The sequence below is a fragment of the Lethenteron reissneri genome, chromosome 49 (genome assembly GCF_015708825.2).
Source record: "Lethenteron reissneri isolate LAM-NWPU_2019-01 chromosome 49, ASM1570882v1, whole genome shotgun sequence".
Classification (NCBI taxonomy): domain Eukaryota; kingdom Metazoa; phylum Chordata; class Hyperoartia; order Petromyzontiformes; family Petromyzontidae; genus Lethenteron; species Lethenteron reissneri.
Window position 1 is genome coordinate 10,699,676 of NC_083827.1, and position 18,303 is coordinate 10,717,978.

Sequence of the window (18,303 nt, forward strand, 5' to 3'; positions counted from 1 at the left end):
TTGGGGGGAGGGGCTTGGGGGGGGAGTGGGGGGGGGCTTGGGGGGGGGAGTGGGGGGGGGCTTGGGGGGGGGGAGTGGGGGGGGGCTTGGGGGGGGGGGAGTGGGGGGGGGGGCTTAGGGGGGGCTTGGGGGGGGGGCTTAGGGGGGGGCTTGGGGGGGGGCTTAGGGGGGGGGGCGCTTAGGGGGGGGGGGCTTGGGGGGGCCGTGGTGCCCTTGGTGGTCGCTGCTGGGCAGTGGTGCCCTTGGCGTCTCGGGGTGACAGGAGCGAGGCGGAGAAGGAAGAGGAGGAGAAGGAGGAGAAGGAGGAGGAGAAGGCGGTGGAGGAGGAAGAGGAGGAGAAGAAGGAGGCGGAGAAGGAGGAGGAGGAGGCTGCGGGCAGCCGCTCCCATGGCTGCCCTCCTGCGGGGCCCGGCCCGGGCGATGCGCGTCGCGGCCTCGGCGGCTGGGGGAGGCGGCCGAGGCGAGGTAGCGAAGCACGGCCCTCATCTATTTATTATTATTATCACTATTACTATTCCACACTTTTATTTAACTTGCCCTGTTTTGTCTGTTTATGTTCTGTGGAATCTCTTAATATCCAAAAGCTGCCAACCCATACGGGTTTGCGCCGTATCGTTGTGCAGGGATATTGAGTTTTCAGCTCCATACGGGCGTACAGACGTTTCAATACGGACAACATCAACAACATTGTGGTCTTTGTCTTATTTGTTTGTGTTTCTCCCCTTTTGATGGGACTTTGTGGGATGAACGTTGACATTTATAAGGGCACGGGTTGACCGATAATGTTTGAGTTGGTCCTTGATAAGGGGGTGACAGGTGTGATGTCTTCGGATCTATGCAGCCTAGCGAGCTGAACTTGTACACACAGACTTGTACACACACAGACTTGTACACACACAGACTTGCACACACACAGACTTGTACACACACAGACTTGCACACACACAGACTGGTACACACACAGACTTGTACACACAGACTTGTACACACACAGACTTGCACACACACAGACTTGTACACACACAGACTTGCACACACACACACTTGTACACACACACACTTGTACACACACAGACTTGCACACAACTGGTACACACACACACTTGTACACACACACTTATACACACACAGACTTGCACACACACAGACTGGTACACACACAACTGGTACACACACAGACTGGTACACACACAGACTTGTACACACACAGACTTGTACACACACACACACTTGCACACACACATACTGGTACACACACAGACTGGTACACACACAGACTGGTACACACACAGACTTGTACACACACAGACTTGTACACACACAGACTTGTACACACAGACTGGTACACACACAGACTTGTACACACACAGACTTGTACACACACAGACTTGTACACACAGACTGGTACACACACACACTTGTACACACACAGACTTGTACACACACAGACTGGTACACACACAGACTGGTACACACACAGACTGGTACACACACAGACTTGTACACACACAGACTTGTACACACAGACTGGTACACACACACAGACTTGTACACACAGACTGGTACACACACAACTGGTACACACACAGACTTGTACACACACACAGACTTGTACACACACACTTGTACACACACACACACTTGTACACACACAAAGACACACACAGACTTGTACACACACAGACTTGTACACACAGACTTGCACACACACAGACTTGCACACACACTTGTACACACACAGACTTGTACACACACACACTTGCACACACACAGACTTGCACACAACTGGTACACACACAGACTTGTACACACACACACTTGTACACACACAGACTTGTACACACAGACTTCAAGATTTATTTTAAAGAACCGGTCCAGGTCCCGTCGATCCTGGGCCTCTTAGTGGTTTGTTTATTTCTTTTAAAATGTCTTGCACTATTTCAAATATATTTTAATTATCCGGACAATTGTTAGATATCTTAGAATGAATATGTACGTATACAAATTATTTTACAAGATTAACATTAAAATAAATTATATTCTTTGGGTCCTTCGGTAAAGTCACGCAGAACACTTTTTTGGTTCTACGCGACTTTACCGAAAGAACCAAAGAACATTAATTCCTGCAGTCACGAAAGCTTTCAGTCAAGATTTCAAATAAATTAGGTAAAAGGTATTTTATTCAATGCACGCACTTTTATTTGCACTCAAAAGTAGAACAAGTAGGTGAAAATCTAGCTTTTCAATGCATGCAGTTTTTATTTGCTCTTAAAAGTATAAAATATACTATTTTGACCTAAGAACTACCGTAATACAATTTGATGAGCTGAATAAAAGTGGGTGGTTTCCTTTCGATAAGTAAATTTTTTTATGCAAGCCAGCCAGTTTTATTCAGCACATCAAATTTGATTAGTTCTGGGGTCAAAATAATTGATTTATACTTTTAAGAGGAAATAAAAAAATGTGTCTATTGAAAAACTAGATTTTCACCTAATATATATTTTTTTGTTAAGCCAATGGTGCCAATCGCCGGCCTTTGGAGCAGTTTCGGCGTATCGGCCCGGGACCGCAGCTAGATAATCGATTATCAACAAATGCAAGCGTTGGGTAATGACAAAACAATATCTATGCTGTGTGGTGTGTGCCCCAGTGGCTTACAGGGTTTGGCCTTGTCAGACGGATGACTTCCAGCATCCAAGATGTGTTCACGCACATTGAGAACAACCAGCAGCTGTTTGTCAAGGTATGATCACATTTATCCTCGTCGACTCGGAGTTTAAATACATGAATGTGATATTAATGGATCTTGGACATTTATCAAAGTCTGTTTTTTGTTTGTTTTTAATGTAACATTTTTTGTTTTCTAGGCCCAATGTCTGATTTAATTTCATATTTAAACATTTTTATATTCTGGATTTGAAGCTTTCGTGACTGCAGGAATCCATACTCTTTGGTTCTTTCGGTAAAGTCACGTAGGTAGAAAATAATAGATCACGACATTTCAATCGCAACACAAGCAATCGTCATCAGATGGCACAACCACAGCAAGAAGAGACTGCTGAAGTAGGCGAGAGACCTGCCGTGGCACGAGGTTATAGAGTAGTGCATAGTGTAGTGTAGTGTAGTATATAGTGTAGTGTATAGTGTAGTGTATAGTAGGCCTCGGCAGTAGGGGGGGAGAGAGAAGGGGGGGGAAGGAGGCGGGGGAGAAAGTGGACCCCGCAGCAGCAGCCGGGTCACTGGAGTAAAAACAATTCTGACATTTTCTGACATTTTTATATAAAGTTCCACCGGAAAAAAAAGAAACATTAATGTTAGCATTTTTGGATTTTTTTAAAACTAAGTTTATGTGCTTGTGACAATCGTGGGTCATTAACATGACGTTACATGACACGCTTGGATGAGAATAGCGCGAAAGTGATGGCATGGGAGCGATGACACTTATTGCTATTGTCGCATTTTTTTTGTAATGCAAAACTTTTTTTGTTTGTTTATATTTATATCTCTAGGCCCAACTTCGGATTCATCTGAATAATCGGGAACGTATCCCTAGTGCAAGTGTACGGCAGTGGTTGCCATCCTGTGGTGCGTGAGCCACCAGTGGCCCACAAAACCGTGAGAAATGATCTGCAGAACTGTTGCAGATACTACCCGTTTATCCATAAAAAATAATTATAAGATAAGATCGCGTTAATATAAATGTGTCGTTAAACCTGCTACCACCCAACACAGCCAATTACCAAGGTTTGTCACGTAAACAAAACGTGCCAACTCGTTGCTTGTCCAGCTCACCACTTGTGTGCTGAGAGTGAACCCACAGCATTTGCAATGCGCCGGTAATTACAACCAGCCTCATCAAGCGACAGGCAGGATCGTGGAAAAATACTCGCGTGTTTCAGCCTTAAATAGAGGGGGTAAATAAGATATCGTAACTTGTGAGCCAATTACCTGGGGGAGCGGGGGGATTAAGGTATTCATATAAATTACAATGGATATCCATACCGTTTATTTTACAAAACCAGTGGTGGAAATTTAAATGTAGAAGTGCCGGTATGAGGCCTATTCATCCTGCAGCCCACGCTCATTAATAATTCCCATCTGTGTAAACATTGCGGGTACAGGAAAATAATTGCTGTGAAAAGTGCTGGTACACGAATGTTTGTGTTATGAGAAGTGCGGTTATGAGTGTATACCGGCATATTTCCACAACTCTACCATAAAACACCCTTATTTTACTGTAATGTATTTTGTGAACATTTTATTTTACCAGGTAAGGCCCACTGAACTATATAGCTCTTATTCAGAAGCGACCTGGCCATAAATGATATCTCAACAAAGTGGCTTATCACGTGGAAATTTATAGCAGCCAAAATACTCTAAACGTAAGTTTCTAAATCTGGTATAGTTGTAAGATATTGTAATAGTGTACAGCGGTGTCAAGGTGTAGTTGTTTTTAAGACTTTCTAATTGGAAAATGCAGGCATTAACCACCATTTACTCTACTCTGGTTTATAATGCCAAACAAATATATTCAGCATGTTGAGAGCAATTGTGTTTCATATTTTTTTGTCAGACATCTTTTGGCTCTGTTGTCATTCTGTAAGCGCTGCATGTGGGCAGTGAGTAACGTGTTTGCCGATACGCGTGTGTTGTGTGCCTGCACAGAGGCTGGCTGAGTGGGTGTCTGTGCGCAGTGTGTCAAGCCAGCCTGAACTGCGCGGCGAAGTGTTGCGCATGGTGCAGATGACAGCACAGCACATCGAGCGCCTAGGAGGAGCTGTGGAGATGGTGGACATTGGCACGGAGACGGTAGGCCATGCTACCAACGTTGAACTTAATTTACATGTGTGGATTGAGAGTATGCATAGTTGTTACATTTGTTTTGTTTTCCATTACCGGTAATTCATTACCAAAAATTGTATTTAAAAAAATTGTTACCAGTCAGAAATGTCTACAGCAATAATCGCAACGTGTTTATCTTTAATGGAAAATGAAAGCAGTCACTGTGGTATATTGGTTAGCACACCTGTAATCTAGAGGGCACCAGTTCAACTCCATCTCCTGGTGTGGCTGTTGATATAAATGGTGCAAGTTTCTTAATCCCCCACTGTCTCTGGCTACCCAGAAGTGTAAGTGGATATGTCACAATTTGTCTCCCCTAAAGTCTCGTGTGGTGGGGGAAAGTGTCGATACTCCCTTTGCAGGGGTGTACCTTTGTAATCTGCGGTAGAATTTAGTACTGCAATACAAAAACCGTAATGTCTCGCTGGATTGTACGTGTTTTTGACAGCTAGCAGATGGCTCCAAGTTAGCTCTACCGCCAGTAATTCTCGCAGAGATTGGGAGGGATCCGGCCAAGAAGACGGTTTGTGTGTATGGCCACTTGGACGTCCAACCTGCCCAGCTTGAGGATGGCTGGGATAGTGACCCCTTCACGCTGACGCATCGGAATGGTGAGGGCATCGCGTGCGCATTGTGAATAGAGTGGAGTGATGGGTTGATTTGAACCCCTGCAACAAGCAGTGAACACGCCACCACTGGGCCATGTATTACATTAACCGACGTTGACAGCTCAATATTTGTCAGAATCAGAATATTTATTTAGTCTGGAGGAGGAATCCGATAAGCTATGAAGCTCTTTTTTTCACACATGTCCAGTAGGGGTGGGTCAGAATGTTCCAACAACAAAACAATACAACAAATTATGGGAGTCTAAAATGGTAAGCAAGTCACTTGTTATAATGAATTAATCAATATTATAAGTCCGATTTATCAAGATTGAGCACGGCAGCAAAACAAAAAACAGTGCCAGACCACGCCAAGATAACACCCAGTAGTCCCTCAATCAAGTGGCACATTAACATTGAACTATCGATATACAGGAAAAGTACATCAATTGATGATAAGTACATCAATTCCTGCCGCTTTTTCTACACCAAATGCAATCTTGGGCAAGGCAGCAAAACAAAAAAAGTCCCAGACCACACCAAGAGAACACAATCCCTAAATTAAATTGCGCATTAAAATGTAACTGTTGCTACATGGGTAAGAATCAAAGTTACAAATCACATTTGCAAATGCGGTTGTACCCATATTTTGCTTCAGAATATTGTTTTAAGGAAGATTTATGATGTTAATCAAAGAAACAAGGTTCTTCTGAAACGTTGACGCTGCAACGACAAAGGCCTTGTCACCTGTTCATTGGGAGAGTTCGACTTTCTCCGCATGTACAGGTGACCCCCGACTTAGGACGGCTAGACTTGCAACCCCCCGCTTTTACGACCTTACAGTAAGACCCCCCCCCTGTAACGACCAAAACTCGACTCTACGACTGCTTTATGACTGCTGCCGACGCCGAGTCCATTGTCGACGAGTCTGCGCATGACAGGCATGACATGCCCAGACTCAGACTGATGGCGCTGCTTTGCTCTTCCGCCATATGCGTATGTAGAGTATAGCACGACAGTCTGCAGCTATGCCTAGAGCGAAACGCATCTCTTTCGCAACACTCTTCACTTTTTTGTAAATTTTCTTCAAATAAGAAAAATTCCTCTCGCTACGTCTGAGAATAGGAAATGTGATGCACATGCAGAAAAGTACTTAAGGATTTTCAAATGTAAGTGTTTGTTTTTACCTGATATATGTTTGTAAAAGTTGTGTTAAGTTACAATAAATGTTTGTTATTTTCGTGGTCAATTTTGGTATTTTTATGGCATGTAATGGGTTGCCAGGAACAGAACCCCAATTTACAACATTGCACCTATGGGAAACGAGGGTTCGACTTACGACGGATCGACAGCAACCAATTAGGTCGTAGGTGCGGGGGTCGCCTGTACGTTGAACTTCTTCTGCACCATACGTAACCAACCCATGCTAATTAGAGGTGCAGGGGACGTACAACAAACTAAACACAAAAAAGCAGTTTAAAAAACGAATATTTTCAATCTAGATTTAAAAGTGTGTAGCTCCAGTGGCTTCCTAATTTTGTAGTACCTAAAACATTGCAGTCTTTTGAAAAGCCTTTCAATTTAATGGACAATTGCTGATTGAGCTATGGTGATATGCTTTATGTTTATGCGTGTAAATTGCTGAATTGGTTAATTTTCACAGGAAAGATGTATGGCCGTGGTGCAACGGATGACAAGGGTCCTGTACTGTCTTGGCTGAACTGCATTGAGTCGTTTCAAGCTGTCAGTAAGGTACAGAGACCAGTAGCCATCGTGAATAGCTCATGGGAAACATTTCATGTCCCAAGAATAAAATGTATGAACGGCACTCTCATTCAGACAGAGAGCCTCTTCCTCATGGAACGGTCTCTCAGACACACAAACATATGCTGCCAGTCTGTATGTGCGTGTGTATATCTATGCTGAACTTCTTTCGCACCGTACATTGCGAGCCGTGCTAATTGGAGGTGCGGGAGAAGGGTAACAAACTTAACACAAAAAGCAGTTCGAAAGAATTAGTTTTCAATTCACATTTAAATTTAAATCTAATTTAAAACGCATGTTCACAACATTTGTGACTTACAGCTGGGGTGCGTTATATATGAAATGGTGATTTGTACCATATATTTATGTAAAAAGTTATTTATGTCCGTGTTTGCCGAATTGACGGGTGTGACGTGTGATGCTCAACGCACAGACAATGCATGCAAGCACACTGGATGAGTTGGAGATTTTTTTTTATGTTTGTATACCTTTCATTATGTGCAGTAATTGACACCACGGACACCCTTGTAAAAAGAGATTCCATCTCTAGAGATTTTCCAGGTAAAATTTTTATTTTTACAAAATAATATCAGTTGATCAATCTTGAAATCTGTGAGACCAAAGGGGGGTTTTGGTTTTTTCTTTAGAATCTAGACTAATACGCACTTTTTATGTAACTGTGCCTAATAGATGCCTAATAGATTCACTAAATAAATAAGCTCTTTGGCTTACGTGTTAAACTGACGAAGCTCTTCAGCTTTGGAAACATAAATCATTGTGGGAAATGGGAATGTATCCGTGAAATGTGCGGATGTGTGAGTATCACTGCAGGCCCTGCCGGTGAATGTGAAGCTGTGTTTGGAAGGCATGGAAGAGTCGGGTTCCATTGGGCTCGGTGAGCTGATTGCTGAGCGGGGCAAATCCTTCTTTGGAAACGTGGACTGCGTGTGCATCTCCGACAGTTACTGGTTGGGAACGCAGACGCCGTGCCTCACATTTGGCCTGCGGGGTCTCTGCTACTTTGAAATTGAGGTCAGAGCCCTCTCGGTGTTTCCTCTCGGACTGCGCAATGGCACGTGAACGTTGTGTTTCTGTAAATATATCCCGTGGGCGGGGGCAGCCTTTACGGTTCCACAAGCAACGTCCTGTACGTTGTCAAGCACGCCCACCTTTCCCTATTCGTCTTCCCTCCTCAACTCGAGCAGTATTTGTGTATTTATGCCGGGTGCGGTTCGTCCACTAGGGGTGTTCGGACGCCGATCCACCAAGCAGCTGTAGATGAGAAATGATTTTCTATAAAAAAATACTTTTCTATAAATTGTTTTGCTGTGTTTAATTTTTTTAAAATATAGTGCGTATTTCAACGTGACTTGCCTAATGAAGATAGCGCTTTACATTGTTCATATTAGAAACCGCTGCAACACCGCACTCTGATTGGTGCCTCGGGGAGGTCTCGGGGCGGTTGTGAAGGCGTCCGAGTGAGAGATATTCCTTCATTCATTGCGACGAGCTTCTTGTATTGTAGCCACGCCGTTCGAGACCCGTTCAGGGCGGTGAAGAAGGCGCCCGTGGCTGTAACGACGACGTCACAATGCGAGGTGGCCCCGTGCAAATATAGGAGCAGCTTACGGCCTACACGCTCTAGGCTTTGGGCACCGTCACTGGAGTTGTGTCGTGTGGACTTGAGGGTCATGGGGACAGCATTTGAGTGCTTTGTAGTTTTGTTTCGTATTGTTTATAAACGCGTTTTTTCAATGTGAATTGCAGGTCCAGTGTGCCCAGAAGGACCTCCATTCAGGGGTTTACGGTGGCTCTGTACACGAGGCGATGACAGATCTCATGCAGATTCTGGGTAGGTCACAATGCAATACAATTTACAGCTAATTAGTATTTAATGCAGTCACTTGTTCAGATGATTTACGGGGTGGTGGTGGGGGGAGGATATTGGTCTGAATCTTGACTTGAAACGGGGCAGAGCCTCAACAGCATAAAGTTCAAGAGAAATGGAATTCAGACAGTAGGAGCCGAAACCAAGAAGGAGCAACTTCCCATGGAATGCAACACCAGTACTTGCAATTACTGGTGTTGCATTCATACACGAATCCAGTTAACACATACACAAATGCAGAAATACTTTAACCGATTGCTCATGTTACATTTTGTGGTATGTGTACATCTATATATGTGTGCCTTTGTGTTCAAGCATCGTTAGTGGACAGTAGTGGCAGGATCCTGGTGCCAGGGATCTATGAATCTGTGAAGCCGCTCTCGGAGATGGAGGCACAGCTGTGCGCGAACGTGGACTTCAGTCCTGAGGAATACCGGCTGGAAATCGGGGCCACAACCCTCCAGCAACATACCAAGGCACAGACAGCACCGTGAACAACAGCTGCTTACAAATGTAATGCATCCATAACGTAACAATTGTCTCAAAACACAGACAATTACCAGGAGAAAATCGAGAGGGAACAGGAAGGAGCAAGCAAGGGAAGGAAGATACTCACCCACGCCCTCCCCTACTCCTCCATTCATCCAATCACCAACTCAACAACCGCCATTTGCCACTAAGTAGCAGTGACATCACCACGGTGCTTGTGCCAAGCTGTGTGCACTTGAAGGCCACGTGAAGTGTCATCTCTGCTATCTTCTTCTGTTTGCTAAGGGTGCTTATGACACCCTGACATATGCATTGTCCTTGAAACTGATTGGCCTACAGGCTCCTTGATGGCCTTGTTCCACAAGTCTGTGTCTAGTTTCTTGTCCTCCCACCTCTCGATTAGCACGGTTGGCTACGTATGGTGCGGAAGAAGTTCAACGTGCATTCGTCAGACCGAAGAATGTCAAAGGGCGCATGGTACAAAGACAATGCAGATATCAAACCAATAGCTTGGGTTGAGCAGTTTGATTTGTTGGACCCTTTTTTGCCAGTATCAAGAGGAAAAAAAGAATAGGCTTAACCCTTTCGGCAAGAATACATGTGCTAAGATGTTCAAATGCCAAATAGACACCCATCACAGGGCATCAAGTCTGCATCAACCACACTATACTCTTGCCTGAAATGGTAAAGCCTGTTAATTTTTAATAGTCGTGGTACTAGCCAAAAAAGGTCCCATAGATATCCCCCACATAGCCTTAAAAAGACTATGAAGGCCGGGACGGCACGAGAAGGGGTGGGTGGCCGGCACCACGCCTAGCCGTCTTTGTCTCCCGAGTGGGACTGTTTACACAGCGCCAGGTACTCATTTGAGGCCGAGTCGACCGATGGGAGGCTACGGACCAGTTCAGATAATCGTCACCTGGTGTTGGCCGTGAGCGGGTATCGAACTCCGGTCGCTGGGTTCGTAGCGCAGCAAGCTTACCGCCACACCAGCGCTCCCCACAGAACTCTAAACACATATAAATGCATCTGTCTGTGTTTGTCCCAGACAGTCTGGGAATTGGTGGCAGTAATTGTTTTGTAGCAAGATCTGGTACTGGTATTGTTTTTAACTTCATTAAGGTTTACTGCACAGTTTCGATAGACCTTGGCTGACTGAGAAATATGTCCAGGTTTGATTAGTGCAAACTCGTGTCCACCGCAGTGCCAGTTAAACATTTCATTGAAATTCGAAGTGTTTGTTTCCCCTTTTTAATTCTCTAACTTGTTACGTGTAGTTTTTTAGCGTGTGATCATTATTGTGTGTGCGTTGTGTTTATTGAAGGAGGACATTTTAAATCATCGCTGGCACTTGCCATCGCTCTCCATCCATGGCATCGAGGGAGCATTCTCGGAGCTCGGTCAGAAGACGGTCATCCCCAGCCGCGTGGTGGGGAAGTTCTCAATTCGGACCGTCCCAGATATGGAACCGGATGAGGTAGAGAGGCAGGTGAGATCTGTAACTTAATTAACTTTCTTTTTTTAAAGTAATTTGATGGTGCAAAATGTAGTTTCCAGGAAATCTACGTTGTAATATTGGTTCATGTTTTTGCGCCATTATAAATGTTTTATTGTTGTATTCTGTCATGTTATTGTTGTTGTTTTTTCATATGGGTGACCCAGGTCACACTGACAAATGAGACCATTTTCTCATCTAGATTTTAACACGGTGTCCTTGAAAATTCTCACCATCTTTACCATTGTTATTCTAAATGACTTTGCAACATGCTTGACCTCATCTTTAATTTTGTACGATGGAAATAACTTTAGAGTAAATACAGCAGATGATTGATTACCCGGTGGCTTTGGGGGAGGGAAGGGGGTAGCCGGATTTTCAAAAACGCCGGACAATCACTACATCATTATTTAAAATAGCTTATTTTTCCACTTTCTTGAATAACATGTTTTATGTATTGTGTATATGCTTTTTAGTGTTTTACATTTGTTTACAATATGAAATTGGCATACATAAACATACAAATAGACAAAAATTATTTCCTATTGTAAAAAGTTATTGTATTTACTGTACCGTACTTACCACTTCAATCTCGAAGACTCTGCATGGGGTAATGTACGTAGTGCTACGCTCTTGTTTCAACAACCATGTGCTTGACGATCACCGGACCAATGCAGCCTTTAGACCGGTACGCCGAATTACACGCACACTTGTCACCAGATCACACTGTATCTTTTCTGTTATCACTGCAGTCAGTAGTCATGAACAATGTACATACGTGCAGCATTGTCATTGTTTAAGTTGTATGCAGCGTATAATGTACTGTATATAATATTTGGCACTGAAATAAAGCATAGCGGCCTGTTTAGGTACGCTAAACGGAGCCGATCGCCGGACTGTTTGCAGCATTTGGAGCGGTTTTGCCCGTTTCGCCGGATAATGTTGGAAGCCGGATAATCGCGCACCGGATAATGATTTTGTTCCTGGGTATTAAGTGTTATTTTGTTTTATTGCTTACACCTAAAAAGTATAAAAAATTGTTTTTATTCTCCACAAACTTTGCTTTTGTGACCAGGACTTTATGTGAACGAAAGACACAAATGCACACCACGTTTTCTCATTGAAAATAGGTATATTTCAAAATATCACTGTCCTGATCACAAAAGCAAAGTTTGTGGGGAATAATAGCCATTTTCTGTACTTTTGAGGCATAAGCAATTAGGAAATAACACTTACTACCCAGGAACAAAAACTATTTTTTGTTACACAGTGTTATTGATGATCAACTGTACTGCAAACATGGTTGGATAATGGCGAAGACTTGTACATGTACAGCCCTCTGTCGATCCACTGCTGAATGAGAGCCTACCTACGCCATGCAGGTTACGGAGGACATTTGACCACACATATTAGTGAACTCGTGGGCGCATAGTTGTAGCGATGCGGTGATCTAAAGCTGTACCACGGGGTTCAATGCAAGTTCACGTTTGTAGTTCTGATGTTGAGTGCTTAAATGTTCGCAAACTGGTTGACACTTTGTTCGTACCAAAATGTTGTACAGTATGATGAGTACTTTGATGTCTGCAATGTCCATACGGGCTGGCACCATGAAGGCGGCGACACTGTGGTGGTGGGGAGAGAGGTTTGACCTATCTGTGTCACCTGTGTCGAGATCAGTTCAGATAGACACAGCATTGCCAGGGGAGGAGACATCAGTGCGGCTGAGACTTCACATTTGAACAGGGCAGAAAGCGTAAGTGAATTTTTGGTTTTAAGATAACATAGAAATTTTAGACACGTAGATGTAAAGTTATTGTGCTATTTAAAACTGACGTGGTTATTTATCTCCCTGCTAAGAGCCAAAATCATTGTAAATATTCACACCTGAGAGGAAGGGAGATATTTAGTGAGTGCCGAGGGTGAATGGAGGAGGTTCCAGAGTTTTTCAGATTATAACAGTATTTTGTACAGTGTGTCACTTGTGATTGTTGTTGTTGTTGGGATAATTGTACGTACCCTTCCATCGTAACAGGTGAAAGATTATGTCGCACAGACATTTTATGAGCTGCGAAGTCCTAATCGCTTCCGGATCACCATGCCCGTGGGATCGCAGGCTTGGGTGGCCGACTCCACCCACCCCAACTACACCGCCGGACGCAATGCCATGCGGAGGGGTATGCCACGCACACAAACTGCGCACGTGCGCATTCCACGGACAGTGCCCCCCTGGTCACTGGATTTTGACACAGTCGTGTGAAGCATTACCACAATTGTTTGTAGGTATGTACATCTGTATGAATATCCGGCATGTATCGTAACATCTCATCATTAGCCGTGTGCCGTTTACTGCCGGATCACTCTCCTAAGTCATCGCCATTCTTTGCAGTCTCACGATACAATGATTCACCAACCTTCTGCACACTCGCTGATTAAATTACTTCATCTCCGCAGCGGTCATCCTCTCAAACGTGTTCCCTTATTTTAGTTCCCATTCTGTCATTACTCTTGACTGTTGCCCATCATACATTCTAACAATGAGCCCCATTGCCACTGAATTTCTTCAGCAAGTCAATAGGATGTCTCTAATCTGTATTTGTTCTGAAATCCACGTTTTTATTTTATATCATCAACGGATCAACGGAATACTGTATGCCTTGTGCCCAATCTTTGTAGATGATGAAAAAGCATATATATTGCTGCATTTGTGATTTATTTTATTTTATATAATGCCTATGTAGATCGGGTTGCGATCTGCTGTCTTAGTTTGAACTGGTGAATTTGTCCTGGAGTTTAGCGGCTGTGTTCATGTGGCAGGAATTTATCTGTACAGAGATCTCTGGTGGTATTGTGTTGAACTTCATTGTGGTGTCATGCACAGTTTTCGATAGCCCTTAGGCCGACTGAGAAATACTGCATGTCCAATTTTTGGTCCTGTGGAAAAGGTAATCACCCTCTTATGGATGTTCTATTTTTTTGTTTGTGGCCGTGCGTGCAGTGTTTGGCGTCGAGCCAAACCTCATCCGTGACGGGTGCAGCATCCCGGTGACACTTGACTTCGCTCGCCACACTGCGCTTAATGTGCTGCTACTCTCACTGGGTGCATGTGACGACGGCGCCCACTCGCAGAATGAGAAGTTCAATCTGTAAGCCAACGCGGTCTCGCCACTAATTCCTTTTGGCTGTTTTCTCTGAAGCAGTGGTTTCCAACTTCTAGTGTGCATACATGTTGCAGATAAGATGATGTCGAGTACAGGAGACCCTTGAATATTGCTGGGGGGGGGGTGAATACCTGGCCTGGTACAGGCGCTGTGACGTCACCGCCACTTAGCAGCAAACGGCGGGTGTTGTCGTTTGTCCGCGAGTGGGGAGCAGTAGTGCAATAGGTTGGCGCGCTGCGCTACGAACCTGGCGACCCAAGTTTGATTCCCGCTCATGCCCAACACCGGTGACAATTATCTGAACCGGTCATGGCCCTCCACTAGCTCGACTCAGCCCCAAATGAGTACCTGGTGCGATGTGTAAATGTCACCACTCAGGAGACAAAGGGGACGGGGCGTGGTGCTGGCCACCCACCCCCTTGTGTGCCGTCGTTCATAGGTGCTACTCGCTAACAGCACTTGCCCCAACAGTCTGTTGATAGACTGTATGGGGGTCTTTGTCCTTGAGATGCTTGCACGCAAAGGTTGACGTGCCACTGACCGTCTCGCATCCCTCACCCTGCCCCACAACGCTCCGCACCACGGCACCAGCCAGTGATGCAGTGCTTCCAGGTGCAGGATACCTGCGATAGGTCAAAACCAACCCACACTGAAGCTAAATTGGTATACAGAGAGGTCGTCCGTGATAGGTCCAAACCACGAACGATAAACCCGCAATCTTCAAGGGGTCTTCTGCAGTTAAATTTTTGAAAGTGTTATTGGTGCACGGTGGTCCACAACATTTGTTTTGAGGATTTTGACAGTGGTTCGTGGGTTTCAGAAAGGTTGGCCTAAAGTCGTGGTTCTTATCCTTTACTGCAGCCTGCACCCCTTGGGTTCTCAATCGTAATTTTTTATTTATAATATTAATAAATACATCGGTTGGATGGAACAAATTAGTTGTACATACATGCCCATGCACCCCAGGTTAAGAAGCACGGACCGAAAGGAATAGGAAACCCCAGCCAGATAAACAAAAATAGAAAAGTGCTTTCGGTATGCATTCTATAGAGTCCTGTAGTCGTGTCCGTCGGTCCAAGGGGATGCAGCCCCCCTTACCCCCCACCTACCGCTCCCTCATTACCCTTTCTCACCATCTCCCCCTCCTCCTTCACTAACGTTTTGAATTTTTTTGCATGTTTTACACGTACACATTATATGATGTTCAAGTACATATGCATTATATATATTACATCACATTTTTTCAAAGTATATAGTATGCAAATGATTCGATTACCTAAAATTGTGTTTTATTATCCATCCTGGTGCAGCTAAGTGCAATTTAGCATATTGCAATTACATGTTTGAATATTTTTATGATGTAATTTCATGGAAGTAATACTAATGATTTTGCATTTGTTGTTTGTATCTGTGTTTTAAGCTCAAACTACATGAACGGAATGAAAGTGATGGCGTCTTATCTGGAGGAATTATCACTTGTTTTGCCAAAGGAATGAATTCTACTTTGCTTCAAACGTCCACCAGAATTGGACATCTTTTTACACACGTGCTTATTCAATCACAATGTTATAGAACACCTAAATATGGCTGTGGACCTTGTTGTGGTGGAGAGGCTTGTGTGCCCCAAAGCCCCTGATAGCAATGACGGTGGGAGCTTCTGGCCCCTGGCAGGTTTAACCATACCGGATAGGTTTCAGGCGAGAGGCCAGATGAAGGCCAGCACATTGGCCCTCCAGGTTGGGGGTTGGGCATGGCACTAACAACATCACCCCATAAAAAAACTGAATTTTGCAGAAATGACAATGAACAAAATGAGTGACATCAGGCCCTTAATAGACTCGAGTGATCGTACTGCCACTCGAGCCTCTCGAGTGGCAGTACGATCACTCCTGATGAAAGCCAACCGGAAACCAGGAGTGTGAAAGAGGGCCTATTGGGGCCTAAAACCAAGGTCCACCTCCTTGGCGCATGGAATGTCAGAACCTTGTACGAGACCTCCAAGACCGCGGAAGTCCTCGGCGAGATGAAGAAGCACAATCTCGACATCCTGGGGATAAGGGAATGTCGCTGGACCGGCTCTGGACCGTCTTGTGATGAATGACAGATCGGTGGTGCTGTACTCAGGACATGAGAACTATACATGGTGTTGCCATGGCACTCTTAAGGAGAAAGCCAGATCCTTACTGGAATGGGAGCCAGTGCTTAGAATGGAACACACCTTTATTCAGCAACTTTGTTGATTTCAGCAAAATCTGAAAATCAATGTCCAAATATACAAGAGCAACGTCAAGTACATCCTGCTATATGGCTCTGAATGTTGGAGGATCGTAAAAGCAGACGTGAAAAAGGATGCGGCTTTCAACAATGGATGCCTCATTTGCCGTATATTTTGGCCAAACAAAATTTCCAATCACGAATTGTACTTGAGAATCCGAAGCCGGAACATCACAAAGGAGATATAACAACGAAGACTGCGATGGCTGGGCCATGTCCTAAGATTAGAACAGAACCACATGCCCTAAAATGTACCTGAGATGGACGCCTTCGGGCAAAAAAACCACCTGGCAAAGAACCGTCACCAAAGAGCTTGGTCAGATGAACCTCTCATGGAGAGAGTCACAGCATGCAGCCATGGACAGGAGAGATGGAGAGAGTCACAGCATGCAGCCATGGACAGGAGAGATGGAGAGAGCTCACTGTTGCTTCATGTCCCATAGGGGATGAGTAAATAAAACTTGTTTTGCATGCAAATTGTACTTTCTAACTAGGCATTACTTGAGCACAACCCAGTTCTCCAAGTAAATCCAATGTTGAAGCTTTTTTGTGCCCATTTGTGTTTAAGTGGGAAAAAGCCTACGAGAGTTATACTTATTACGATTTGAATTGTGTATTTAAATTCGCACTTAAGTAATATTTAAAAATGTTTTTTTTTAAACACGCTTTAATGAAATGTACCGTACGAGTAATGGCAGAACTCCACGACTCCAGCAAGTGGCCCCGAGGCTTGCCATAACGTAAGGGGCCGTGTTGATTTACAGCCAACGTGAGTTGAGCGTGGACAATTAGACCCAAGGCGAAACATAACATAAAAAAGATGGTTTCAATTTTTATTTTATTTTTAATGATAGAATATAGTATTGTCATCAGTATGACATAAGTATACCAAGTTTGCAGTCGATACCATATTGGGAGGTGGGTTAAAATTGAGTTACAAGATTTGAGGATACAACAAAAACAGAGTGAGTTAATAGCGTGTAAAAATGTTTAAAATATATATTTTATGATAGAATATAGTATTGTCATCAATATGACATAAGTATACGAAGTTTGCAGGCGATACCACAATATTTGAGGATGCGACAACGACAACAATGGCAACAACAAACAAGAGTGATTTAAATAAAAGTGTAAAAAGAAGACGACTTACAATTAAAGATCCGAGTATTTTTTTGGAATATTCCCGAGTCTGTCTCTTTATGAGTTAATGCATTTGAGCGAGTGACACTTATGCCCGATGGGTGTCTCGAGTCTATGGCTCTTTTTACGAATCTATGGGCATCTTGAGTCCAGGGACTGGTATAAGAGGCTGTACGAGTCAGTGGGTCTGTTTACTAGTATATACCGTATCTCTGAGTCTATGGGAATGTACAGACCGAGTAATTTAGTCTGTGGATCTCTCAGTCTATGGAACTCAGTGGCTTACGGGTCTCACTCAGTCTGTGGGTTTTATTTGTATAACAATGCTACAGGCCCCGCATTAGCTTAATCCGGCACTGGGGTTGAGGTGGCTATCGGTGCACTTTTGGATCTACACAAGTCACGTAATGCCCTCTTGCGGACAAACGCACAGCTACAGCCGCTGCCTTGCAATGAACGAAATACAGTTACAGCGCAGGAACGACAGTCTACGCATCGCCGCCTCTCCACACGAACAATGCGAGTGGCTCGACTCATCACGTCAGCCACACGACCTTCCGAGAGCGCATCTCATCAGCGGCATCGATTCAACGCAAGCAATTCCCTGGAGACAGACTGACACTGAAGTGTTATCTCATCAGCAGT

At 44.3% G+C, this 18,303-nt stretch overlaps 1 protein-coding gene across 3 annotated transcripts; it reads left to right on the top strand.

Annotated features, from left to right (window-relative positions):
* The first annotated feature begins 204 nt into the window (after positions 1-204).
* LOC133354783 (cytosolic non-specific dipeptidase-like) lies at positions 205-17,696 on the top strand. Of its 3 annotated transcripts, none has more exons than XM_061571901.1 (12): positions 210-465; positions 2,651-2,743; positions 4,666-4,809; positions 5,291-5,453; positions 7,111-7,199; positions 8,043-8,243; positions 8,979-9,063; positions 9,415-9,575; positions 10,913-11,077; positions 13,116-13,257; positions 14,079-14,226; positions 15,662-17,696. In XM_061571901.1, the coding sequence occupies exons 1-12, from the start codon at positions 388-390 to the stop codon at positions 15,735-15,737; spliced, it is 1,545 nt and encodes a 514-aa protein (XP_061427885.1). In that variant the 5' UTR covers positions 210-387; the 3' UTR covers positions 15,738-17,696. The 3 variants fall into 3 exon arrangements, 2 of the variants coding, with proteins under 2 accessions (XP_061427885.1, XP_061427886.1); XM_061571902.1 differs by lacking the exon at positions 210-465 and adding an exon at positions 3,510-3,615; XR_009756625.1 differs by lacking the exons at positions 14,079-14,226; positions 15,662-17,696 and adding an exon at positions 12,761-12,836 and having other exon boundaries at positions 205-465; positions 13,116-13,249.
* The last annotated feature ends 607 nt before the right edge of the window (positions 17,697-18,303 follow it).